Genomic DNA, 27,729 nt, shown 5'->3' on the forward strand with positions numbered 1-27,729 from the left:
TGTGACTGTCTGTACCCTTATGTTTTACCAGCCTATGATAAACTTTGTACAAAGTATGCGCTGTGAAGTATCATTTGAAAGCTCATAACCTGCTGAATGTTATTGTCCTGGTAAATGTGTGTGAAAGGTACTGGGTGGGCAGTACAGTCAGCACATTTCTGGAGACAAATTTGGGACTGGGAAGTTTCTGGTGTCACTCTGAAATATAATTCAGGAATGACTTGCGAAGAACACTCATATAACTCAGCTAGAATAATTTAATGCTAGAGACTGGCTGTGAGAAGGCCGGGAGTGGTTGTTCTCACAGCAAAGCAGTGTAAAAGGCACCCCAGGCTGTAGAATTGAAGGGACACAGCTGTCCATCAGTCCAGATTGTACTCTGGGGAATGTCACCGCGATGAATATCATAAGTTGAATGAGAGATGATAGGTAGGGTGAGAATAGACATGAGTCACATAGCCCTTCCTGTTTTAATTTCAAACTTACTTCTCGGGGAAAGCTCAGCTCAGACACAGCATCTATCAGTTGACGATTCAACAGCATTCGTCAATGAAATTCCTGGGCTTTATCCCCATTTATGCTATGACCCCTTTTCACTGCTCTGGCAGTATATTGGGGACTTGAAGTGGGAGTAAATTACACCTGCACCCACTTTAAAGCATTGTAACACTACCAGAATGGTGTAAAGGGGGTTTAGTGTAAAGGAAAATTAAACCCCTTCTGGGGATTTTTCCCAGTTTTGTATGTCATTTGATCATTAAAAGAAACAGCTCACGGTGGCCAGGATCAGGGTCAGAATGCAATGTACACTTAAAGACACAGCAGCTCATTTTTACAAAAGCAAGAAATGTTTCAAATGTTGGGAGTACCGTTTGTTACACACATTTAATTGCTGAAAGGAAGATGGAACAAGCAAGCTGAATTTCTAGTAAAACATGAAAGCACCAAAGTATATTCACATTTCCACAGGTAAGTAAGGTGCTGGGAGCCCTTTATCCCATAGATTCCTCATGGAAAGTTAGGGTGCACTGAAACACTTCTTCAAAAGCGTCCAGAAAAGGCTCAGTGATTTCATCAACTGTGACATGTCTCTGGAGTTCTTCACTCAGGGAGGTGACACCCGTCCCTTCAAGTCCACAAGGAACAATGTGATCAAACCACGTGAGGTCTGTGCAGCAGTTCAGCGCCAGACCATGAGAGGTTATATGCCTTCCACAATGGACACCTGAAAAGCAAACCATACATGTCACCTCGTTCAGTGCTATGTACCACACACCACCCCTTCCCCAAAGTCATCTTAAATGTCAGATTCCAAGGCCAGAAGGGATCATCGTGACATCTAGTCTGACCTGTATAACACAGGCTGTAGAACTTCCCCCAAATAACCTCTAGATCAGATCTTTCAGAAAAACATCCAATGATTTAAAAATTACCAGTGATGGACAATCCACTACAGCCCTTGGCAAATTGTTCCAATGGTTAAATGTCCCCTTCACACTAAGAATCCTATCCACCTTACCACATAGGTTGCCCAGCTGATGAGACAACAGTGCTGTGGTGCTTATCATAGCTTATCACATTCACCAATACGGTCTCAATATTTCCTTGTACTCCCCCACCATCTGTTGACTGCATCTGTTATCTCGTCTTGCACTTCAATTGTAAGTTTTTTGGGGGCAGACACCCGTTTATCTGTACTGTAATTGTGACTGGGGTTCCCAGGCCCTATTACAATATCAATAGTAAGTAACGATAAGTAAGATAGCCCAGGACACTGGGTTCATTGTTATTGCAGAGACATGCATGCATGGTGTGCAGTCCCTCATGAGGAAGTGAAATTCTTGTAAATATCTACTTGTTAGCCAGGAAAATGCTGCCTATTAGCAGGCTTGGCTCTGGTAGCGAATGAGGACAAAGGACAGCATGATGTGCAATTGTTCACAGTCATACATAGTAGATTTCTGAATCCTGATCTACATTGTAATTACTGATTCCAGTAGATTCCTACTGTGACCGTTGTTTATAGAGAATCCTAGAGCTTTTCAGTAGCAGAAAATTTCCAGGAATTATTAAGGCCCATGTCCTGAAAGATTTACACATGCGCACAATTTTAGTCAGAGGAATAATCCAATGAGATTACACACATGAGCAATGGTACGCGTGTGCATAAATCTTTCCAGGACTGAGGCATAAAAATGTGGTTCCTAGTGATTTACAAATAAACCCTAAAATCATTAGAATTGAGATTAGCATGGGGGGGGGGGATCTATTATTTCATTGCGTGGACTGCCTTTAGCCACACTTCATGTATAATCAGTTCTCTTTACCTGCTATTTTCCATGGATCTTTCATACAGCAGCACATGAAAGGAGAAGCATTTTAATAAAGGCCTAACACCTTGTCTCTGCTACAACAGATCTGCCAGTGCAACTATACTGGCAAACCATCTTAGTGGAGGTGCCACTTATATCGGGAAGAGTGCATTTGCTGGTATAACTTATACCAGTTCCAGACAGTTATAATTGTGTCCACACTACCGTTTTACTGTCATATCTACGTTCGTAAAAAATCTCACCCCAAACCAACACAGCAATGCCAGTAAGACTCATTAGAGCAGACCAGGTGAGGCAGAAAAGCATGGCCCTGATCCTGCACTGAAAACCAAGTGGGTGGATCCCTGCATCCATGATGAGCCCCACTGGCGTCTGTGGGGTTCACTGCAGCATCAGGGCTTGTGATCATAAAACCACAAACACTGGTGGGGCACTTGGGCAGGTGCAAAACCTGAAACTATTCTTAACTCACTCAAGGCCGCTCAGCCCCATCTCCTGCCAACTTCCCAGGAGCTCCCCAAGTCTCCACTTGTACCCTGATCCTCTACCTCTCTGCTGCCCCCCATGATCTCCTCACCCCTCCTGCCTTCTCCTCAGTGACACCCTGAGGCCCCACACCCTCCAACTGCTGACCCCATTTCTCCTGCAGCCCTCTTCCTGCCTCCTCCCCATGGATCCACCTCTTCCTGCCTCTTCCCCCAGGGACCCTGAGCCTCCCACATCCTCCAACCCCCACCTCTCTCATGCCCCCCCCTTTTTGCCCCCACCCCTCTTCCTGCCTCCTCCCCAGGGACCACGAGCCCCCCACCTCTCTCCTGCCCCCCCCGTTCCCCTCACGCCCTTTCTGCCCCGGAACCCCGAGCCCCCCACCTCTCTCCTGCCCCCCCGTTCCCCTCACTCCCTTCCTGCCCCCTCCCCAGGGACCCCGAGCCCCCCACCTCTCTCCTGCACCTCATGTTCCCCTCACTCCCTTCCTGCCCCCTCCCCAGGGACCCCGAGCCCCGCACCTGTCTCCTGCCCCCCCCGTTCCCCTCACCCCCTTCCTGCCCCCTCCCCAGGGACCCCGAGCCCCCCACCTCTCTCCTGCACCTCATGTTCCCCTCACTCCCTTCCTGCCCCCTCCCCAGGGACCCCGATCCCCCCACCTCTCTCCTGCCCCCCCGTTCCCCTCACCCCCTTCCTGCCCCCTCCCCAGGGACCCCGAGCCCCCACCTCTCTCCTGCACCTCATGTTCCCCTCACTCCCTTCCTGCCCCCTCCCCAGGGACCCCGAGCCCCCCACCTCTCTCCTGCCCCCCCGTTCCCCTCACTCCCTTCCTGCCCCTCCCCAGGGACCCCGAGCCCCCCACCTGTCTCCTGCCCCCCCGTTCCCCTCACCCCCTTCCTGCCCCCTCCCCAGGGACCCGATCCCCCCACCTCTCTCCTGCCCCCCCGGTCCCCTCACCCCCTTCCTGCCCCCTCCCCAGGACCCCGAGCCCCCCACCTCTCTCCTGCACCTCATGTTCCCCTCACTCCCTTCCTGCCCCCTCCCCAGGGACCCCGAGCCCCCCACCTCTCTCCTGCCCCCCCGTTCCCCTCACTCCCTTCCTGCCCCCTCCCCAGGGACCCCGAGCCCCCCACCTGTCTCCTGCCCCCCCGTTCCCCTCACCCCCTTCCTGCCCCCTCCCCAGGGACCCCGATCCCCCCACCTCTCTCCTGCCCCCCCGTTCCCCTCACCCCCTTCCTGCCCCCTCCCCAGGGACCCCGAGCCCCCCACCTCTCTCCTGCACCTCATGTTCCCCCCACTCCCTTCCTGCCCCCTCCACAGGGACCCCGAGCCCCCCACCTGTCTCCTGCCCCCCCGTTCCCCTCACCCCCTTCCTGCCCCCTCCCCAGGGACCCCGAGCCCCCCACCTGTCTCCTGCCCCCCCGTTCCCCTCACCCCCTTCCTGCCCCCTCCCCAGGGACCCCGATCCCCCCACCTCTCTCCTGCCCCCCCGTTCCCCTCACCCCCTTCCTGCCCCCTCCCCAGGGACCCCGAGCCCCCCACCTCTCTCCTGCACCTCATGTTCCCCCCACTCCCTTCCTGCCCCCTCCACAGGGACCCCGAGCCCCCCACCTGTCTCCTGCCCCCCCGTTCCCCTCACCCCCTTCCTGCCCCCTCCCCAGGGACCCCGAGCCCCCCACCTCTCTCCTGCCCCCCCGTTCCCCTCACCCCCTTCCTGCCCCCTCCCCAGGGACCCCGATCCCCCCACCTCTCTCCTGCCCCCCCCGTTCCCCTCACCCCCTTCCTGCCCCCTCCCCAGGGACCCCGATCCCCCCACCTGTCTCCTGCCCCCCCGTTCCCCTCACCCCCTTCCTGCCCCCTCCCCAGGGACCCCGATCCCCCCACCTGTCTCCTGCACCTCATGTTCCCCTCACTCCCTTCCTGCCCCCTCCCCAGGGACCCCGAGCCCCCCACCTGTCTCCTGCCCCCCCGTTCCCCTCACCCCCTTCCTGCCCCCTCCCCAGGGACCCCGAGCCCCCCACCTCTCTCCTGCCCCCCCGTTCCCCTCACCCCCTTCCTGCCCCGGGACCCGCCGCCGCCCCCATGGCCCCGGCCCGGCGCTCACCCACGGCGCAGAGCTTGCGGCCCCGCAGCCACACGCCGGTGTAGGGCGGCGGCCGGGCGGCGGCGGCGGGCAGGCCCAGGCGGCGGCAGAGGCCCAGCGCCGCGGCCTGCAGCGCCCCGACGTAGGCGCGCAGCGAGAGGCCGAGGCGCCGCAGGTCCAGCACGGGGTAGGCCAGCAGCTGGCCCGGGCCGTGGAAGGTGAGCAGCCCGCCCCGCGCCGCCCGCCGGAACTCGGCGCCCAGCGCCCGCAGCCGCCGCTCCTCGGCCACCGGCTCCGCGGCGCCCCGCAGCCCGCGCGTGTACACGGGCCCCGCCGGCTCGGAGAGCAGCAGCCAGCCCGCCGCGCCCGGCCCCGGCCCCGGCCCCGGCCCCGCCGCCGCCCGCTGCCGCCCCACGCAGCGCTCCTGCGCCGCCAGCGACTCCGCGTAGGCCCGGCGGCCCAGCCGCAGCAGCCGCACCGCCGGCCGGGCCCCCATCGCCCCGCCGCTGCTGGGGGGAGCGCGGGGGGCGACTCGAGGCGGGGCTGGGGGTGGGGGCAGCAGCAGGGGGGGGCGGGGCGGGGTGGGGGTCAGTGGGGGGTTGGGATAGGGGAAGGCGGGGCGGGGTGGGGGGTCAGTGGGGTAGGGGTCAGAGGGGGGTTGGGGTAGGGGAAGGCGGGGCGGGGTGGGGGGGGTCAGAGGGGGGTTGGGGTAGGGGAAGGCGGGGCGGGGTGGGGGGTCAGTGGGGGGTTGGGGTAGGGGAAGGCGGGGCGGGGCGGGGGGTCAGTGGGGTAGGGGTCAGAGGGGGGTTGGGGTAGGGGAAGGCGGGGCGGGGTGGGGGGGTCAGTGGGGGGTTGGGGTAGGGGAAGGCGGGGCGGGGCGGGGGGTCAGTGGGGTAGGGGTCAGAGGGGGGTTGGGGTAGGGGAAGGCGGGATAGGGTGGGGGGTCAGTGGGGGGTTGGGGTAGGGGAAGGCGGGGCGGGGTGGGGGGGTCAGAGGGGGGTTGGGGTAGGGGAAGGCGGGGCGGGGTGGGGGGTCAGTGGGGGGTTGGGGTAGGGGAAGGCGGGATAGGGTGGGGGGTCAGAGGGGGGTTGGGGTAGGGGAAGGCGGGATAGGGTGGGGGGTCAGTGGGGGGTTGGGGTAGGGGAAGGCGGGGCGGGGCGGGGTGGGGGGTCAGTGGGGGGTTGGGGTAGGGGAAGGCGGGATAGGGTGGGGGTCAGTGGGGGCTTGGGGTAGGGGAAGGCGGGGCAGGGCGGGGTGGGGGGGTCAGTGGGGGGTTGGGGTAGGGGAAGGCGGGGCGGGGTGGGGGTCAGTGGGAGGTTGGGGTAGGGGAAGGCAGGGTAGGGTGGGGGGCCAGTGGGGGGTTGGGGTAGGGGAAGGCGGGGCGGGGTGGGGGGTCAGTGGGGGTTTGGGGTAAGGGAATGCGGGGCGGGGTGGGGGTCAGTGGGGGTTTGGGGTAGGGGAATGCGGGGCGGGGTGGGGGGTCAGTGGGGGTTTGGGGTAGGGGAATGCGGGGCGGGGTGGGGGTCAGAGGGGGGTTGGGGTAGGGGAAGGCGGGGCGGGGTGGGGGGTCAGTGGGGATTTGGGTTAAGGGAATGCGGGGCGGGGTGGGGGTCAGAGGGGGGTTGGGGTAGGGGAAGGCGGGGCGGAGTGGGAGGTCAGAGGGGGGTTGGGGTAGGGGAAGGCGGGGTAGGGCGGGGGGTCAGAGGGGGGTTGGGGTAGGGGAAGGCGGGGCGGGGCGGGGGGTCAGTGGGGGGTTGGGGTAGGGGAAGGCGGGGCGGGGCGGGGGATCAGTGGGGGGTTGGGGTAGGGGAAGGCGGGGCGGGGCGGGGCGGGGCGGGGTGGGGGGGTCAGTGGGGGGTTGGGGTAGGGGAAGGCGGGGCAGGGTGGGGGGTCAGTGGGGGGTTGGGGTAGGGGAAGGCGGGGCGGGGCGGGGGATCAGTGGGGGGTTGGGGTAGGGGAAGGCGGGACGGGGCGGGGGATCAGTGGGGGGTTGGGGTAGGGGAAGGCAGGGTGGGGCGGGGGGTCAGAGGGGGGTTGGGGTAGGGGAAGGTGGGGTTCAGAGGGGGGTTGGGGTAGGGGAAGGCGGGGCGGGGTGGGGGGTCAGTGGGGGGTTGGGGTAGGGGAAGGCGGGATAGGGTGGGGGGTCAGTGAGGGGTTGGGGTAGGGGAAGGCGGGGCAGGGCGGGGTGGGGGGGTCAGTGGGGGGTTGGGATAGGGGAAGGCGGGGCGGGGTGGGGGGGTCAGTGGGGGGTTGGGGTAGGGGAAGGCAGGGTAGGGTGGGGGGCCAGTGGGGGGTTGGGGTAGGGGAAGGCGGGGCGGGGTGGGGGGTCAGTGGGGGTTTGGGGTAAGGGAATGCGGGGCGGGGTGGGGGTCAGAGGGGGGTTGGGGTAGGGGAAGGCGGGGCGGAGTGGGAGGTCAGAGGGGGGTTGGGGTAGGGGAAGGCGGGGTAGGGTGGGGGGTCAGTGGGAGGTTGGGGTAGGGGAAGGCAGGGTGAGGAAGGGGTCAGAGGTGGAGCTGAGGTTAGGCTGGGATGGGCTGTAAGTAGGGTCAGAGGTGGTTGTGGGGTTAGGGTGGGATGTGGGATACAGTAGGGGACAGAGGTAGGGTAGCGTGAGTGTAGAAGTTGGGTGAAGCTGGGGATAGGGTGGGATGGGGAATCGGGTGGGGTTGATTTCGGGTAGCATAGGGATCTGATGCATAAGGAGGGCAGGGGTGTCTGGGGGTGGAGCAGGACGTGGGGTAGGGTGAAGTTACGTAAAATGTAGTGGGTTATTCTGTGTTCTTAGCCCCATGCCCATCAGCCAGGTGTCTGACCCATCAACAGCTGAAGCTTTGCTTTCCCCACCATTGCATCTTATTATTTAATTTACGTGGAATTGATGCTTTCCAGTGGTTTACATGTCATGTCCTTTTAACTGACTCTGGTGAGTTAGAGTCGTCGAGATTAAGGCCAGAAGGGACCATCAGATCATCAAGTGTGACCCCCTGTGTATCATAGGCTACCAACACCATCCAGCACCCCGCATACTAACCCAACAACCCAAATTAGACCAAAGTATTCCAGCCTGCTGGAGACTAGACTGTTATGTGCCACATGGAGACAATAGAAGGGACCAAGATGCATCAGTGCCTGAGGCCCCTGCAATGGAAGGGACATGATTAAGTGAGATTGACCCCAATATAACTTCGGCAAGTGACCTCCATTCCACGCTGCAGAGGAAGGTGAAAACCCCTCAAGGTCACTGCCAGTCAGACCTGTGGAAAGATTCCTTCCCTATCCCACGTATGGCAATCAGTCGCTGAGCACATGAGCAAGAATAGCACCTGAGAAGGTGTGCTTGGGGTCACCCACCTCACAGCCCTGGCCCTCCTTATCCAGTGTCCATTTCCAGCCCTGGCCATCTCTGATGCTTCAGAGGAAGGGGACAAAAACAAATAAAACAAAAAAACCCCAAAACAGAATACATTGGGTGGGGGAGAAAAAGAATCCCTTTTTGATCCCTACAGGTGGCTGGCTGAAACCCGGATTAAGGGAACATAAACTGGAAATGAGTCCCAGGGCTGCTGAGCCCTGCCCCTAACCATCAGAAGCAACCCTGTCATACAGTTGCACTCATAAATTTGTCCAGCTCTCTCTTAAGACGAATGAAGTTCGCCTCTACAACTCCTACTGGGAGCGAGCTGCCCTGGAGATTCTTATACAGTGCACCGCCCCTCTATGCTCCGTTGCACATTAGAACAGTACAGAGAATGGCCATCAAATCCTAAGAGCAACCTCAGCAAGCAAAACTTGTGGGTGCATGGCACGTGTCAAGTTATCACAGACTGCTGTTGGCCCAGTGCAGGGCCTGTAACTTGTGCAGTTGTATGCCCTGTGAAATGTAGGTTTCATTTCAGGCAGAAGTAAGGAAAGGAGCTTCCCAGCCTGAGTGGGGAAATTCCCCACGTGACATTTAGTATAGATTAGTTCATATGTTTTTTTAGAAAGCAGCAAAATATATTGTTTGAGTTTTTTCTTAAACAAAACTGCAAGCCGCTCATCTCACTACAGCAACTCTACAGCGCACTCCAGTGTTCCCTTTACCCAGCATTCAAAAGCATGCTCCAGGAACATACCAATCTGTGGTGAGTAACCCTACCATAACAAACCAGAGCAAAACTCCACTGCACTCCTGAGCAGCCTTTTAATAAACCCATTTGTGCAAAATGGAGCTAATGAATTTTAGTCACAAAACCAAGTCTAGAATTATATTGTAGTTAAACTTACAAATGATTATTGTAAATCACAGAATCATAGAAGATTAGGGTTAGAAGAGACGAGGTCCATCTAGTCTGGACATCTAGTCCAACCCCCTGCTCAAAGCAGGACCAACCCCAACTAAATCATCCCAGCCAGGGCTTTGTCAAGCCGGGCCTCAAAAGCCTAGACAGGGTGGAGATTCCATCACCTCCCTAGGTAACCCATTCACCATCCTTCTAGTGAAATAGTGTTTCCTAATATCCAACCTAGACCTCCCCCACTGCAACTTGAGACCATTGCTCTTTGTTCTGTCATCTGCCACCACTGAGAACAACCGAGCTCCATCCTTTTTGGAACCCCCCTTCAGGTAGTTGAAGGCTGCTATCAAATCCCCCCCCCCCCCCTCTTCTGTAGACCAAACAAGCCCAGTTCCCTCCTCGTAAGTCGTGCCGCAGCCCCCTGATCATTTTTGTTGCCTTCCACTGGACTCTCTCCAATTTATCCACAACCTTTCTATAGTGGGGGACACTGTTCCCTCTAAGCTGTACGCGTGTGCACACACATACAGATCCTAAACCCCATGCACATGATGAAACACCGTGCACACAAAAATTTGCACAGAAGCGCAACAATCTGCACAGAAGAAATTTTTTGCACTCTTGGCCTGTCAAAAATTAGAGGGAACGTTGGTGGGGGGCCCAAAACTGGATGCAATACTCCAGATGTGGCCTCACCAGTGCCAAATAAAGGGGAATAATCACTTCCCTTGATCTGCTGGCAATGCTTCTACTAACGCAGCACAATATGCCGTTGGCCTTCTTGGCAACAAGGGCACACTGCTGACTCGTATCCAGTTTTTCATCCACTGTAATCCCCAGGCCTTTTTCTGCAGAACTGCTGCTTAGCCAGTCGGTCCCCAGCCTGTAGCAGTGCATGGGATTTTTCCATCCTAAGTGCAGGACTCTGCACTTGTCCTTGTTGAACCTCATCCGATTTCTTTTGGCCCAATCCTCCAATTTGTCTAGGTCACTCTGGACCCTATCCCTACCCTCCAGCGTATCTACCTCTCCCCCCAGCTTAGTCATCTGTGAACTTGCTGAGGGTGCAATCCATCCCATCAACCAGATCATTAATAAAGATGTTGAACAAAACCGACCCCAGGACCGACCCCTGGAGCATGGTGTTTGATACTGGTTGCCAACTAGACATCGAGCCGTTGATCACTACCTGTTGAGCCTGACAATTTAGCCAGCTTTCTATCCACCTTATAGTCCATTCATCCAATCCAAACTTTTTTAATTTGCTGGCAAGAATACTGTGGGAGACCGTATCAAAAGTTTTGCTAAAGTCAAGATATATCACATCCACTGCTTTCCCCATATCCACAGAGCCAGTTATCTCATCATAGAAGGCAATCAGGTCGGTCAGGCATGATTTGCCCTTGGTGAATCCATGTTGACTGTTCCTGATCACCTTCCTCTCCTCCAGGTGCTTCAAAATGGTTTCCTTGAGGACCTGCTCCATGATTTTTCCAGGGACTGAGGTGAGGCTGACTGGTCTGTAGTTCCCCAGGTTCTCCTTCTTCCCTTTTTTAAAGATGGGCACTACATTTGCCTTTTTCCAATGAGAGTAAATAAGAGTTTTAGTTGTAGTTTGTTTTAAAAATCAGGACTAAGATCCTATGTGGGTTGAAATTAACCATGTCGGGCCTTTAGAGAATAATAAAATCATCTAATCTTAGTTTTTAAGTACTATTCTATAAAATATTCAAATTTCACCTAACTGCTAAATGAGTCAACCATTAAAAACAAAATAAACTGTACTGAGGGAGCTCTTGTAAAGCTGTTGTTTCAAGTTATCAATTAGATTAATCATATAAAAGTTACAATTCATGCATTTATTGTTTACAGACCAATCAACTAGGTTAGTAAACTCTTACTTTATCACAAATCTTATTTCCTGGATATCTACTCTTTGTAATTCTAAACAAATTAGCTCTCACCTCAGCCAACAGCCTTTTTGCAAGGAGTACCGTGTGGTTACTGTTGTACTGGAGAAATTGCAAGAAAGGCAGAAGTGAATGATAAGAGGCACTTTCTTCTGTTTACCTACTCCTTTGTTAAAAAGGAGTAAAGGTAACAAAGATCTATAAGATTAGTGTAGCCTGGGAAAAAGCACCATCGAATAAACACAGTTGTACTGTGCCAGGTCACACTCGACCACATTTAGCCAATTTCCTTAAACAACTGCACTGGCTTGCCTCCATTCAGTTCAGGATCCAGTTTAGTTCAGCACTGCTCCCTTTATCACCAATTCCTGATTTCACTAATTGACTTCAGTAGAAAGAAAAGGAGTACTTGTGGCAGCTCACTTGTGAGCTGTAGCTCACGAAAGCTTATGCTCAAATAAATTTGTTAGTCTCTAAGCTGCCACAAGTACTCCTTTTCTTTTTGCAAATACAGACTAACACGGCTGCTACTCTGAAACCTGACTTCAGTAGAGTTATTCTGGATTTACACCACTGCAACTGAGGCTATAGTGCTTCACTGTAGATGCTAGCTATGTAAATGGGAAAACCCCTCTTGTCAGTGTAGGTAATCCACCTCCCCCAGAGGTGGCAGCTAGGTCAACAGAAGAATTTTTCCATCAACTTAGCGCTGTCTACACGGTGATTTAGGTCATCTTAACAACGCTGCTCAAGGGTTTGGATTTTTCACACCCCTGACCAATGTAGTTAAACCAAATTAATTTTCTAGTGTAGACCAGGCCTGAGATCAGAATCTGGCTTGCTGTGTCGGCCCTTAGCAGAAGAGATTTGCATATTGTGCCAAGATTTTGTGTGTGTCTGTATGTGTATCAAGTTATTTCCTTTTTTATGATTAATCATCAAATTTTTGCTGGACATCAAAGCCAAATGCTCTTCCTTTTTGGCTTGCTGTGGTGATGCATGCGTAAGATCAGGAAAATTGTATGTAATAGGTCTGGGATCCTTTGTAAATAAGAAGCCAAGAATTATCTTGGTCGTGTACTTACAATATTTACTGTCAATATCCGGCTTTTGAAGCCGAGAGGATATGGAGAATTTGCATGGAACGCAGCAATAGATGGCTCAATGTTTCTCCAGATATAAGGACATAATTCTTTTTGTAAAGAGTGCATACAATGTTGCATTTTTCCAGAACGTGACTCACCGTTCAAGGTGACTGCACCTGAATTTCTCCACCTCTCCTGAGGTCCAGCAGGGTTACTCACTCTCGACTTCCCCAGCTGTTGCCTGCGTCTCACTCCCATCTGAGCAGGGTAAGGCTATGCTGCACAGTTCTCTGCCTTCATTGCAGGGACTGAATAGACTTGCTTGTTTTCTCTTCAGAGACTGATAACAGAGAGTTGTTGCAGATATAAGGTAAAAAGCACGACAGTGAAAACAGTACAAACAAGAACAGAACCTATACACATGCTAACATGGATTCTGCCAGGCCCTACCCTTCCAACCCTACACTGAGGATTGGGGCCTTCTGTGGAACAAAGGTCCTATCGGTTTGCTGGATCAGGAAGAAGGCCCTGGGTCCAGGTCATTTATCCAAAAGACTTCTCCTTGTCTCTTGGTCCCTGGAGAATCCAGTTTGAACTAGGATAGGCATATCTCTGCGGCGGGTGGCTTCAAGGGGTTGGTAACAAGGAAGTTCATTAGCATCCCCCTCCTAGAAGAGAAGGTACATACAATGCCACAATAACACATACACAATTGCATTTTGAATACAATGTACAAAGTTATTTACCCTAATCCAGTAAAGTTTATCTTAATTCCATAAAGTTTGTTCAGGATATTACAGGATCTTGTCAGTCTGCCACAACAGAAGCACACAATGTTATTACCATAGTGCCTTCATCTGAGTAGCACAAAGCACTTTACAAACAACCGTGCCTCTGATGACGTGGGTTTTAGCTCACGAAAGCTTATGCCCAAATAAATTTGTTAGTCTCTAAGGTGCCACAAGGACTCCTCGTTGTTCGTGTCTCTTGAAACCTCTATAATTGTTTTTATTAAAGTAGCAGAGTCCCATTGTGCTAAGCACTTTACAGGAAGGAGAAGTTCTTGCCCTGAGGAGCTTACAATCGAATTCAAGACATGGATCCACAGAGTATATAACAAAGTAGGAAGGTATAACAAGAAGGAAGGAGCAGGAGAGGGCAAAGCAATGAAAACAAATGTTAATATAGGCCATCTTTGTAAAGCAGGTATCCTCATTTTACACAGCTACTAAATGAGACGCAAAGGGTGAAATCCTGGCTCCATTGAGGTCAATGGCAGAACTCTCACTGACTTAAATGGGGCCAGGATTTCACTAAAAGAGGCTGAGAGACTTATTCCGAAATCACAACGAGTTATCGGCTGAGCCACAAATCAGATCCAGCAGCCATGTTCTCAGCTGCACAGATTTATACCAGCTGAGGATGTGGCCCCCAGGGGTCCTCATCCCCAGTCCCATGCTCTAACCAGTAGGCTACACTCTCTGTTTTACAGCATAGCTTTTATCTCTGTTTTGTGAATTATAATCCAGACCTAAATTGAGCCTCTTAAAAAGAATCCAAGTCTCCTTTTAAGAACATCACACCTGAGAAGTGTTGTGACTTATTGACTCCCTGCGCTCAAAGTGCCTCTTTGTGCCACATTCCAAGCGTGGCAGAGATTCCAATTGCTTCATCCGTCTTTTTATTACTGTTTTTATTGTTTGTATTGCAGAAGCTCCAGACCTGGACTGGGCCCCATTGTGCTAGGTGCTGTACAAAAACAAGAAAAGGATCCCTGCCTGAACGAGTTACAGTCGAAGTTTATTTCCCGAACCAGAGCATCTTCATCTTCATTCTTGCTCCCCTTGTACAGTATATTCATTGACCCAAAAATACATTCCTGAGGCTGTGAGGGAAGCAAAGAAACACAAGGAAATCCACATTTAAGGCTGACCTCCAGTCCACATGCACAGCAGGATGTATTAAGGAAGTAGTTAAGGAAATTCCCTGCTGTGGTTGGGGATTGGAAGTCAGCCTGTGAAGTGAATTTCCTTATTTTTCTTTGCTGCCGTCATCACCACCACAGCAGACTTTTGATTCAATTAGGGCCAAATCCAGCAAGCTGCTGAGCTGCCTTAAATCACATTAATGTCAATGGGGTCTGAGGACATTCAGCATCTGACAGGTTCAGGCTTTTTGTGAATTTCATTCCGTGCAGTCGTAAGGTTCACTGCCTTGGAAACTGAAGATATCTCTTTATTCACCAAATAGATGGATGAACTTCAAAGAGCAAGCCCCCCTCCTCCTCCAGCCCTGTTAATGTGCCTCAACAATGACCAAGAGTCACCTGCTGTGGGGTCAGAGGAGACTTCATTCTCCATATCCAAAAGCTGTCCAGGGTACTGATTAATGCTAATTGTGGGGGTGTTTTTGAGATAGGTGCACCTGTCTGCATGGAGCTAGAATGAGACCCACCAAACTAATTTCCCATATGCCACACTACAGACCAGAGTGAGGTTCAGATCCAACACCTGCAGGTGAAAGGCTCTGTATCCCATTACCAATTTCCTGAGCTTTCCCTTCCCACACACATTTGCACTATATGACATGTAGCATATCCTTTAAAAATGACTTTTCCCAATGTAATTAACTAGGTCTATTCCGGTCTTTGGGCTGGGGGTTTGTTATTTTTACTTAATGTTTTTATATAGCACCATAAGTGGGGATAGTGCTTTATAAAGAGAATAAATATATCCCCCATATTTCTCTGCACTTACAATCTAAGATCCTGATGCTTCCAAAGTAATGCACATTGGAAAACATAATCCCAACTATATTTACAAAATGATGGAGTCTAAATTAGCTGTTACCACTCAAGAAAGAGATCTTGGAGTCATTGTGGATAGTTCTCTGAAAACATCCACTCAGTGTGCAGCAGCAGTCAAAAAGCAAACAGAATGTTAGGAACCATTAGAAAAGGAATAGATAAGACAGAAAATATCATAATGCTACTATATAAATCCATGGTATGCCCATACGTTGAATACTGCGTGCAGTTTTGGTTGCCACTTCTCAAAAAAGATATATTAGAATTGGAAAAGGTACAGAGAAGGGCAACAAAAATGATTAAGGATATGGAACAGTTTCCACATGAGGAGAGATTAAAAAGAATGGGACTGTAGAGCTTGGAAAAGAGACGACTCAATAGATAGAGGTCTATAAAATTATGAATGTTGTGAAGAAAGTGAATAGGGAAGTGTTATTTACCCCTTCACATAACACATAAACTAGGGGCCACCACTAACATGGCTGCTACTCTGAAACCAATGAAATAAAGAGGCAACATTTAAAACAGACAAAAGGGAGTACTTCTTGACACAATGCACAGCCCAGCTGTGGAAGTTGTTGCCAGGGGATGTTGTGAAGCCCAAAAGCATAGCTGGGTTCAAAAAAGAATTAGATAAGTTCCTGGAGGATAGGTCCATCAATGGCTGTTAATCAAGATGGTCAGGGATGCAACCTCATCCTCTGGGTGTCCCTAAATCTGTGACTGCCTGAGGCTGGGACTGGATGACAGGGAGTGGATCACTCAATAAATTGCCCTGTTTTGTTCACTCCCTCTAAAGCATCTGGCACCATCCATTGTCAGAAGACAAGATGCTGGGCTAGATGGACCGTAGGTCTGACCCAGTATGGCCATTCTTATGTCTGTCCCCCCACCCCCCTCCCCATTGACTGTAATGCAATCCAGTTGCAAGATCAGGTCTTAAAAATGCAAGTATCTTCTCTGCGCTGTGGAGGCTGTTAGTCTGGAGCTGGTGGTCTCCCTCTAAGGACAGACCCCTGTGTAAGTATTTCAGTTATTCCCTTTCACTCAGTGCTCATTAAGTGGAATTCAGATAAGGAGCGGTTCAAAGTAGGCAGGTATTCACTTACCTCTGCTTTAGATGCAGAATGTCTACAGAATGACTACAGAGTATCAGCTGTAGTAGCCAGATATCATTGTGAGCTGGATCCAAAGCCCATTGGAGTCACAGATGCATCAAGTTTAAGGCCACGGGACCATTGTCAATGGGAGTCTCAATGGACTATAGCTCTGGCCTTACTTTACCCTCTAGTACCAATAACCTTTCTCTGTCACAACAAGTAACTTGTATCTTGGCCACCTGACTCGAATATCTCAGTAGAATCAGACTTCTCAGAGCCAAGCTGCAAACTGTCCTCAGATTATAAATCTCCAATGTACTTTTCCCATGACCGCGGACTCAAGAGAGACAAGCACAGAAGGATTTGAGGCAAATTATTCAGCTAAGTGCTTATGTAACTCTAACATCCTGAATTAAGACTTGCCCACAACTAAGGAGGGTTCCTTACAGACTCCTCTTTTGTGGGCAACTGCCCGAAAGTTTTGGTGACTTTGTTCTGTGCCTTTCAGATCCCAGGGGAGTTGGCAGTTTGACTGGCAAATGGAGCCAATTTGGTCTGAAGCTTAGACTCTGTACAGTTAGGAATAAAAGGGTGGAAAGAGCACATGTGCCATACTAATAATACTTAGGGTTTTCATCAGCAGATCTCAAAGTGCTTTACAAAGGAGGTCAGTGTCATTATCCCCATTTTCAGATGGGGAAACTGAGGCAAGGGGAGGGAAATGCCATGTCCAAAGTCACCCAGCAGCCCATGGGTAGAGCCAGAAATAGAACTCCACTCTCTTGTCTAGTGCTCCATACGCTAGGCCACACTGCTCTCCTGATCATGGTGCAGAGGCTCACGTCTTACATTTTTATTAGGGTGTCAGTAGGATTATTGACATGAGTAAGGCTTGCAAGGGCTGGGTACTACTGTCACGATCATGTAAATGTGCATGTAAGTAACTTTACTTACATGAGTAGTGTCATGATAATCAGTGAGATGAGTTCCACGAGTAATGTTACGCACATGTTTATTTATAGGACCCATATAGCTATTATGTACATATCTATTTTTTATCCATTATTATTTGTTCTTATTATTTTATTTATCATTTGTATTACAGTAGGTCCAAGGAGCCCCAGTCATGGATCGGGACTCCGTTGCGCTAAGTGCTGTATAAACCCACAACAAAAAGACAGTCCCTGCCCTAGGGAGCTGAAAATGTAAGTATAAGACAAACCAACAGATGGATACAGACAGGTGGGAGAGAACAAGGAAGCAATGCAACAATATTGATCAGTATGATAGGCAGTGATATTATTACTACATATTACTCATCTAATTATGTGTCTGAAGTGTCTGTCACTGCGTTGTGTAAGCCCTCGATCCTATATGGAGATCCATGGAGAGGACTCTTGTGCCTCTGTGGAGTCAGTCCCATTGACAAGCATATCCCAATGCAGGGCTGGAGCCCAAGCCGTGGCATGCACCAAGCTGGTTACTTCGTGCACAGAGGGTAAAATGTCCCCAGCCCTATCCTTGAAGTAGGTTGACATGGTGCATAAGCTTTGTGCTGGCCCGCTGCATGAGGGTGAATGTCACCCACTTCATGTGCACAGCTGCCTGGTTTTAGACATGAAGCTGTCTGCTTGAATGTGCAAATCTGAAAATGTAAAGTCCATGTCATTGATCCCAGCGCTCCTCTTGCATGAGAACTTCCACTTGCACATTAGTTTATGGGCGTGGACTGGGCCAGTCACCCAAACATGACTGACATGCAGACTGTTTACCATGGGGCAGAAAATTAAGCAATGGGATCCTGTTGGAGGCACTGTTGTAAATTTCTTAGTTTCAGGATGACCACACAGTCCTGCAATCCTCATTCCATGGACTGTATCACTTCTAATCGTCCTGTCAAAGCACAAGCCAGGATAGATTAGAGCTGTGAAAATTTTGGACCTAGTCCTGCAGTGTGCTGGGAACCGCTGGGCTGTGAGTCAGGGAACCGGGGCTTTAGTTTTGGGTCTGCCACTGAATCATTGTGTGGCTTTAGCAAGTCATTTAACTTTTTGTGCTGCATCTGTGAAGTGGGGATAATTCTGCCTGCCTTCTTTTGTGAAGTGCTTTGAGATCCTTAGATGAAAAGTGCCTTAGAAATGCTAATTGTGGGGCACTTGGTACCTTGTAAGATCAGGTCCTTGTCCTAAATCCACTCCAAGAATTCCCACCCACCCCTTTTTAACCTCGCTAGAGACTTGATTCTTCTTTCATTTACACTGGTACAAATCAGAGGTAACTTCACTGAAGCTATCCCAATGTAAAACTGGTGTAATCGGGCCCTGTTCCTGCATCTACTCCTTTCCTGATCATTTTGTAAAAGAAGCGTTCAGCAAAATGACTTTAAACAAGTTCGTTCCTGCCTTGAAAATCATTTGCAAAACCAAGAGAAACACTGCACAATGCATTCGGTGTAGAAACAGCTTTGCACCTACCAGGTCAGGAAATCATCCATGAGGCCCAGAACAGGACATTTAAAGGAGGAAAAAACAATGAAAAAAGAAGCCATAAAAAAAACGATGAGCAACATGTTAAGATCCGAGGATTCCTTCCGTAAACCAAGCTCCTGCATCAAGCCAAGAGCAACATTTCTTGATGCAAGAATAACTCCAGTATGGTATATAAAAAAAAAAAAAAAAAAAAAGCAAGAGCAAGGCAGTGGTAGGAAGAGGATGTATACAATTTTATTACCAGCAAAACAAGCATGATGCACAGCTGAGTAATGCAATTGCTGTGACCACCAGGAAGAAGAATCATTCTCCAGCATGCCGTGGGCTCATGTGCGTCATGTGAGTTTATTTTTAAATCCGGCCAAACTTCTGTAATTTCCTTCCCTGCCTCACTAGGTAAAAAAAATGACGCATTCATGCTAGAGATCCACATCCTTTTTGAATTCTCATGGAGTGACATTCACCCCTGTGCAGAGTGCATCACATCTGAATATGGCCTGGTTGCCTGTCAGGCTTCCTTTATGAGTCCTCTCCTGACATTTTTAATCTTTTTAAGCTTTGTTTGTTTTAGAGTTATGCAAAATAATCAGTGAAGTGTGGGGTCAACTCACCAAGGACAATGACTATCTGCTCCTTTTCGAAAGAGCAGGGCGGGGGAGAACTAACAGCATCTAGACAGGTTTCAGAGGTGTAGCCATGTCAGTCTGTATCAGCAAAAACAACAAGGAGTCCTTAGAGACTAACAAATTTATTTGGGCATCAGCTTTCGTGGCCTAGAACCCACTTCATCAGATGCATGGAATAGAAAATACAGGAGCAGGTATAAATACACAGCGCATGAAAAGAGGCGAGTTGCCTTACCAAGTGGGAGGTCAGTCTAATGAGACAATTAAATTAACAGTAGTATTCCAAGGGAGGAAAAATTACTTTTCTAGTGGTAATGAGAGTGGCCCATTTCAGACAGTTGACAAGAAGGTGTGAGTAACGGTAGGGGGAAATTAGGTTTTGTAATGACCCAACCACTCCAAAACAGACTCCAACGTGAAACTGCAGAACTGGAATTAATTTGCAAACTGGACACCGTCAAATTAGGCCTGAATAAAGATCTTCTTCCAAAGGAGCATCGAGTCTGGGGGTTGAGTGCCTTACGTCATGGATTCACAGGGTTTCGTCTAGGTCCCAGCCTGCTTGGGAGTGACTCCGTAGTGTGCCAGACCCCAAGAGTCCACAGTTCCACTGGGACAGGGCCGCTGGCTCCATGACTCCGAACCTGGGCCTTTTGGAGCCAGTTATCTCTGTCTCTCTTGGTCCCTGCAACGAATCCAACCTGAGTCAGACTCCTGCTGGAGGCTCTCAGTAACCATTTGCAGTGAGACTATGCAGTCTTTTCAAGACAAGGTAACAATTTATTAGTCACCTGGCCTGCAGAATCTGCAAGGCCTTCAGTTAGCACAGAAAGTAAAGGTTAATACAGGTTCAGACTTGCCAGAGCCATGGCTGTCTGCCCCATTTAGACAGACAAGGTGGGGGAGGTAATATCTTTTATTGACCAACTTCCATTCGAGAGAGAGACAAGCTCTCGAGCTCCACAGAGCTCTTCTTCAGGTCTGGGAAAGGTCCTCAGAGTGTCACAGATTGTTTGGCATAAGTAGCTACCTTGTATTTTAAGGGACCATTCCAGAAGAAGTGGCCTGTTAACACCCCTGCAGTCATAGGACAAAAAAGGGGGGTTAGTGGGTTACAAATTGTTGTAATCAGCCAGAAATCCAGTGTCCTTATTAAGACCATGATTGTAAGTGTCTAGCAGAGTTATGAATTTAAACTCCCAGGCTCGCCTTGGTGTTGTACAGATTTTCTTTGAGGATGAGGACTGAGAGGTCAGCTATGGAGTGATCGTTTTGTGAAAAGTCTTCTCTCCTTTCTGTCTGCCAGTCCCAGGGAGAGCCCTGTGTCTCTGAGCTCTGAACACAGCCACCTGACACCTCTTATCTATTCTCCTCCCACAGCCAGGCTGTGCCCATATCTTTGGCTGCCTCTGTAGCTAGGTGTTAATGTTCACCCTTGGGGTCCCAGTGTCTCTGTAGAGCAGTGGTCCCCAAACTGTGGGGCATGCCCCCCTACGGGGGTGCAGAGGAATGTCTGGAGGCATGTCGTCGGGTGGGGAGGGAGGTTCGGGTGGGGAGGGAGCGCCACCTAACTCCACTATGACCCCAGTTCTGCTCCGGCCACACTCCCGACCGCTGCTCCCAGTCTCCAGAACCCACTCTCGGCAGCCGGGTCCCCCTCTCGGCCCCTGGCCCCTGTTCTTGGCTCACGGCCATGGCTCCACTCCCAGCCCATGGCCAGGCCACAACTCCGCTTCCAGTGGGGGGGGTGTGTGGACACATTGCATTATTGGTAAGGGGGGGTCACTTGAGGAAAAGTTTGGGCACCACTGCTGTAGCGTCTTCCATTCTAATGTGCTGCTTCCATTCCAGCCCAGATACTCCTCCAGTATGTCTGCATTACCGTTAGACACCCGTGGCTGGCACATGCCAGCTGACTCAGGCTTGTGGGGCTTGGGCTAAGGGGCTGTTTAACTGCAGTGTAGACAGTTTGGGCTTAAGCTGCAGCCTGAACTCTGGGACGCCCCCACCTCGCAGGGTCCTAGAGCCCGGGCTCCAGCCTGAGCCTGAATCTCTCCACCATGGTTAAACAGCCCCTTAGCCTGAGCCCCATGAGCCTGATTCATCTGGCACAGGCCAGCAGTGGGTCTTTAATCTCAGCGTAGACATACCCCAATGGCTCTGTGCCTCAGATACCTCCTAGCCTGATATCCTATGTCCTCGGGAGAATCCAAGTGGGTAACCGTGCCACAGTGATAGGTGCAGAGTCATACAGATAGCTCGTAAAAACATTACAGAAAATTCCTTTATTCGTCTCAACTCAGGCCCCTTTGAAATCCCAGCCCTACACAGGACTAGCTAAAGATGATGTTTATACAACACCTTTCTTCCTGGAAGATCTCAGAGGAGGGGCAATCCACCTACTACTGAAATGCAGCCACTTCTGCGGAGCAACAGAGCCGTCATTTAACAGCCTGCGAGTCTGAAGTTAAGCAGGACAACAATTATCTCCCCTGCTATTACAATAAGTGGCAGCCGCGTTTCAACAACCACAGGTATAACTGGCAAGCAGGCAGCATGGTGTTATATACTGCCACCTGCTGACCGCGAGAGGTATTACATTAGAGCCTGATATTTTGGTGGGGAGATGCCCAGAACGGAATGCCATGTCTCCCTCAGCGTTACTGTTTCTTGTTGCCATTGGCCCTGTGTGATTGGGTTCTTTCCCCCCAGAGCTATGAGCCTGCTGTTTCTCAAGTTGGATCTCAGTAGGAGCTAAATTCTGGCAGCTTGTGATGCCTCTCCACACAAGGGTGTAAGCGAAAGAGCCTCTGCTTGGGCTACCCAGATCTAGGGTCAAGGTGCGCCAGAGAGAGTATATATCATTTGCCCACTACTCCCTCCCCCAGCCAGAGCAGGGAGTAGCTGGAGCCTTGCTTCTGTCCCCCTGCACACGCAGTGGAGCTGATGGGGAGGAAGTTGGAATTTGCTGCTGATACAGTATAGGCCAGCGGTAAACTGCTATCCCCCCAGAACAAGGCGGGAACAGGGAGGGAATTATGCTTCTCCGAGGATGACTCCTTCCCTGCAGTACTTCTGGGATAGCATAGCTATAGCTGCCCTGATTCTGCTTTCCCAAGGATCTCCTTCCCTTTATCAATAGTTATTTTTTTGAGTTTTTCATTAATTCAAAGTTGTTCAAACTTCTTTTCTTTATTTTTCTTGTTGGAGCTAGATTTTAGAATGGAATTCAGGATCTTTGACTTATTGTTGATTCCACCTTCTACTAGCCTTGCTCCTGGTGTGTGGTCCCACTGATTCCAACAGGACTCCTTGTGGAGTAAGGCACTGCTCCCGTTTGGTACTTTGCCTCTTCCAGCTCTTGTTTAAAAGCTTGTCTCCCCAGGGAAATTAACCAGAATAACAATTGTGGAATGAGCCATTTTTACCTTTTTATAAGCTATTCATTAATTATAATAATGCAATTATAATTATATTATAATTGCAAGTAGAATCATAAAAATGTAGGAGTGGAAGGGACCTTGATAGGTCATTTAATCCAGTCCCCTGTACTCAGGCAGGACTAAATATTATCTGGACCCTCCCTAACGGGTGTTTGTCTAACCTGCTGTTCAAAATCTCCAATGATGGAGATTCCACAAGCTCCCTAGGCAATTTATTCCAGTGCTTAACCACTCTGACAGTTAGGATTTTTTTCCTAATGTCTGAGCTAAATCTCCCTAGCTGCAATTTCAGCCCATTGCTTCTTGTCCTGTCCTCAGAGGTTAATGAGAACAATTTATCACCCTCTTTATAACATACTTTATACGTACTTGAAAACTGTTATCATGTCCCATCCCCTCAGTTTTCTCTTCTCCAGACTAAAACCCAATTTTTTCAATCTTCCCTCATAGGTCATGTTTTCTAGACTTTTAATCATTTTTGTTGCTCTTCTCTGGACTTTCTCCAATTTGTCCCCATCTTCCTGACATGTTGGTGCCCAGAACTGGACACTACTCCAGCTGAGGCCTTATCAGTGCTGAGTAGAGCAGAAGAATTACTTCTCGTGTGTTGCTTACAACACTTCTGCTAATACATCCCAGAATGTAACCCCCAGATCCTTTTCTGCAGCAGTCCTTCCTAGGCAGTCATTTCCCATTTGTATTTGTGCAAATATTATTCCTTCCTAAGTGGAGTACTTTGCATTTGTCCATATTGAATTTCATCCTATTTCCTTCAGACCTTTTCTCCAGTTTGTCAAGTTCATTTGGAATTCTAACCACTGTCCTTTAACGCACTTGAAACCCCTTCCAGTGTGGCATCATCCACAGACTTTATAAGTGAGCTGTAGCTCACGAAAGCTTATGCTCTAATAAATTTGTTAGTCTCTAAGGTGCCACAAGTACTCCTTTTCTTTTTAGACTTTATAAGTGTATCTCTATGCCATTATACAAATAATTTATGAACACATTGAATAGAATTACTGAAGTAATATAAATGATACTTATACTTATTTATAATTAACATATACTTAATCCTCCCTGAATGCGGAGGGGTGGACTAGATGACCTCTTGAGGTCCCTTCCAGCCCTATCCATTTTGGAAGCACACTGATTAATCTGGAATAGAGTGATTTTTAAACTGGAATAGTGGCTCTGTGTGGAGAGTTATTGCAAAATAGCTCATTCCACAATAGTTATTCTGTTCAGTTTCCCCATGAAGACAAGCCCTAAGGCCATGTTCAAAATGTAGCAGACGTTCTGTTCTGATTCGGTCCGTTGCAAACCGGGAGGCATATCAATTTCTGTGGTGTAAGTAAAAGTGACTGATGGTAATGCCTCCAGCTTGTTTGTTGCTCATTTTGTGCATTTGGGAGGAAGGAGGCTAAGGACCTGATTCTTGTTTCACTTACACCAAACCAGTGTTAAACCAGTATGAAACCAATACTGGAAGGTCTCCATTTACTTCCATGGAATTTCTCCTGATTTACACTGGCATAGGTAGGAGGAGAATCAGGCCCAGTGTCTCTATTTGTACATCGATCCTGTGAGTTTCATTTGGTAATTGAAATCCCTGCCCGTTAGTCAGGTGGAACATATTTCCCCCAGAAAACTGGTTCTCTTCAGCAGCCTCTAATAGATGTCTCATGATAAGGTCCAGGAAGAGACGATTCTTCAGTACCAGTAATTAGATCAGCTCTGGGCAGATTTAATTAGCAGGGCTTTGAGACTGGGGTATCTCCTCCCATGCTCTTCCTTCATTCTGCTCAGACACTGCTAGATGTCTTAGGAAATCTCACAATGGAATATTAATCAGAACATTAATAGAACCCAGCTAAATAGACTCCTCCCCAGGGTCCTCTTTTCCAGCTGCTATATATATCAAGGCTCCACTTTGCTAATCTTCAGAGAGGTATCCACGACATGACTGTCACCATGATGAGTCCTTGGGTTTTGCTTCTGCTGATGCTGATGGCTCTGGCTCTGAGCATCTGTAAGTACCGTGTTATCATGACTTTATAGGTGACGATTGGAAGAAAATTGTCTAGTGATTAGAGCAAAGGCTGGGGCTTCCCCAGATGTCTCTCCTGTGGAAGCTGTTCCACTCTGCATAAACATTTAAATCCTCATTGGGCACGAGAGTGAGAAGGACTCGGTAGTCCAGTGGTGAGGGCACCCACTTGGAACACAGAGTTCGCATGCTTCAATTGCTCTTTCAATAGTTATCCAGAGGGCACAGCTTCAACAGGCAAGACTGAGAGTGCCCAGCATCAGAATATGCCATAGCTCAATGGTTAGAGCATGCTCTGGGAGGTGGGAAACCCCTGTTCAAATCTCTTTTCCCCTTGCAGCAGAGCGGGGACTGAACCTTGGTGTCCCACATCCCAGTTGAGTGTGCTAATCACAGAGCTAAAAGTTACAAGCTGAGCTGCAGCACCTCTGTCTCTGGCTGCTTTTCTGTGGAGCAAGGTAGATGCCTAACTCACTTCCGCAAGAGGCAGTGTAAGTGCCTAAGCCCGCTGGCTGCAGGAGATGGGTTCCCGTTCCCGTATCGCAAAGTGTGTGTCTCTGCTTGTGAGCCACAAATGGGAACCCATCCCCTGGATTCAGGCAGCTTAGACGTCTATTGGCTGGTTTAGGTGATCCCCCACTGAGCATGCTGGCTTTTGTGGATTACACTGTAAGATGCCTATCACTCCCCATTCGTTGTATAGCAGCCTAGGTGCCTAACTCAGGCTTTGTGGATCACAGGGTGTTCCTGTGATTTTTCTAGGGGCCTAAAAGTTATGGGCTGTGGTGCTGAGCATTGCACTGCCTAAGGCCTTTTCTACATGAACGTTTAGTTGGCAGGAAGTCGGGGTCTGAGTCTACCCTGCACTAGCCTGCTGCCAACTAATGGCCCATGTGGACTCTGCTGATGCACATTAACAGTTTGTTAATGTGCTTTGATCTAGTCCGCTTGGAAACAGGACGGTTAACCTGCATCAGCAAAGTCCATGTGGACAGTTCAGCCTGATCTACACTAGGAAATTTGGTCACTTATAACTACGTTGCTCAGGGGTGTGAAAAAACGACCTAACCCCCTGTGGAGAGAGCATTAGGTTGATGGGAGAATTTTCCTGTTAATCTAGGTACTGCCTCTTGGGGAGATGGATTACCTACACCCATCGGAGAACTTCTCCGTTGGCATAGGTAGCATCCTCACTGTTGCCCTGCAGCATTTTAAGTGTAGACAAGCCCTTAGTCCATGGCAGGTTAATGCAGCATCAACTCATGCCCCAGCTTGCTGCAAGCTCAATGTTCATGTAGACAAGCCCTAAGTCCCTTTGTGGAGCCAGATCTTCATGCCTCAGTTTCCTCATCCATAAAATAGGGATAACACTCGTGTGTTTCTCAGGGCTTTTGTGTCAAGTGGTTAGTTAACGTTTGTAAAATGTTCTCCCATTCTTAAAGTATCACGGCAAAACCTGCACAAGAGACCACCCTCCTGGGCAACTGAAGAGAATGCCCCCCTCCCAACTATTCCCAAATGTATATTCTGCATTTACCAGGAAACAACTGTTATACCACCAATTGTTGTCAGTCCCTTGAGAGGTCTCTTAAGACTGGTTTTACTGTCTCCATGTGAGCTCATCGCTTTTTCATCTCACTGGATGTGGCTTACCTCTGAGAAAGATTTTTAACAATTTGAGTTCTCATTCTGAGAAGATATTGGGGATTATTGTGGGAGCCTGTCATAAGCTCGCTGCTAGGGGCACCTCCTCCTGGCTGCTCTGGGGATTAGCTCCATCCAGGAACAACGCCCCCTTCTGTCACTCACTCGTTTGCCCTGCTGCCTCTCTCTGCGACGTGGGGTGCTCTCTCTTCATGGCTTGGCCCTCTGGCCAGATCACTATAGTCCTCCCCTTCCAGGGTAGCAAAATCCTATCAGATAACAGTCTGCTCCACTGTCCACTTCCCCAATGGCTGGCGGGGAACCCAGGCGCACCCTCTACTTTGCGTTCCAGTCCGGGGATCCTAGGCCTGCTTTCTCCCAGACCCTGTTGCTCTTTCCCCAGATGCCTTCCTACATCTTCTGGCCTCCCCCTCTCTGGTGTTACCAGCCCAAATTCCCTGACTACTTAACTCCATAGCCCCAAACATACCTCCCTGCTCCTAGGGAGTGACTGCAGACTTCCCCCCTGCAGCCCCTTTCTGCTGCCGACTTCCTGTCTTTATACCAGCCCCACCCATTCCTTCTCTGCTGGGCTCAGTCTTAAAACAGACTTTCGAACCCTGGCTCTCCCCCAGGTGCAGCCTATCAGGTTAATTAACCTAATTTAACCTGCTCTGCCCTGTGTGGGATGAACACCCCATCACAGAGCCGTATAGGAAACGTGATTTTTTTCCATCATCAATCACATCAGGTATAGTACGCATCTCATTTCAAACAATTGTGGAAAGGTACTATCACTGTGTGGGGACATGTAATCTAGTAGTTAGCACAGAGGCCTAGGGCCTAGGACTCCTGAGTTCTGTTCCTGGTTCTGCTATTGACTTTCTTCTATGAGCTTTGGCAAGTCATTTAACTTCGCTTTGCCGCAATTTCCCTATATGAAAAGTGGGGACAAAAGCACTGACTTCACAGGGATGTTGTGTCATACTTAAATAGTACAGGGTTCAAAAAAGAATTAGATCAGTTCCTGGAGGATGGGTCCATCAGTGGCTATTAGCCAAGATGGTCAGGGATACGACCCCATGCTCTGGGTGTCCCTAGCCTCCAATTGCCAGAAGCTGGGAGTGGATGATGGGTGGATCACTTGCTTATTGCCTATTCTGTTCATTCCCTCCGAATCATCTGATCCTGCATGGCCATTCGTATGTTTATGGTCTTAATGGATATTTGTGAAGTTGCCTTATACAGTGGAAATAACCCAAAAGTGTGCATTCCCCGTAGAGCGCTTTGGAGACCAGAGCTGCCAAATCCTCAGTCCAGTGCTAAATTTACAGTGGGACAGATGAAGAAATGTGACAAACCCTCCCCCATCACACACCCTCATCAATGTTAACTTCTGC

The 27,729-nt window shown here is 50.0% G+C and overlaps 1 protein-coding gene and 2 long non-coding RNA genes across 7 annotated transcripts in view; 2 read left to right on the forward strand and 1 right to left on the reverse strand.

Moving 5' to 3' along the window:
• Window positions 1-866: 866 nt before the first annotated feature.
• Window positions 867-5,418, reverse strand: LIPT2 (lipoyl(octanoyl) transferase 2). The gene is made up of 2 exons (XM_038386998.2): window positions 4,924-5,418; window positions 867-1,225 (listed from the first exon to the last, which is right to left on the reverse strand). The coding sequence occupies exons 1-2, from the start codon at window positions 5,396-5,398 to the stop codon at window positions 993-995; spliced, it is 708 nt and encodes a 235-aa protein (XP_038242926.1). The 5' UTR covers window positions 5,399-5,418; the 3' UTR covers window positions 867-992.
• LOC119849782 overlaps window positions 4,983-27,729 on the forward strand; it is a 28,682-nt gene continuing 5,935 nt past the window's right edge. Inside the window, exons 1-5 of one of the 5 annotated variants that reach the window (XR_006277535.1) lie at window positions 4,983-5,120; window positions 12,321-12,441; window positions 21,499-21,729; window positions 22,410-22,514; window positions 24,583-24,667. This is a non-coding gene — a long non-coding RNA (uncharacterized LOC119849782). Of the gene's footprint in view, window positions 5,121-12,320; window positions 12,442-21,498; window positions 21,730-22,409; window positions 22,515-24,543; window positions 24,668-27,729 lie in introns of all 5 variants that reach the window. The other 4 variants (XR_006277536.1, XR_006277533.1, XR_006277534.1 and 1 more) reach the window with 4 other exon arrangements.
• Window positions 15,760-18,862, forward strand: LOC122457857. The gene is made up of 2 exons (XR_006277537.1): window positions 15,760-16,000; window positions 17,186-18,862. It is a non-coding gene; the product is annotated as an uncharacterized LOC122457857 (long non-coding RNA).

This window comes from Dermochelys coriacea, chromosome 1 (assembly GCF_009764565.3).
Source record: "Dermochelys coriacea isolate rDerCor1 chromosome 1, rDerCor1.pri.v4, whole genome shotgun sequence".
NCBI classification, from domain to species: Eukaryota; Metazoa; Chordata; order Testudines; family Dermochelyidae; genus Dermochelys; species Dermochelys coriacea.

Coding starts and splice junctions, on each gene's coding strand:
- LIPT2 (XM_038386998.2), bottom strand. CDS start 5,398: ATGGGGGCCCGGCCGGCGGTGCGGCTGCTGCGGCTGGGCCGCCGGGCC. Junction 1,226..4,923: donor CCGCAAGCTCTGCGCCGTGG/GTGAGCGCCGGG, acceptor TTTGCTTTTCAG/GTGTCCATTGTGGAAGGCAT.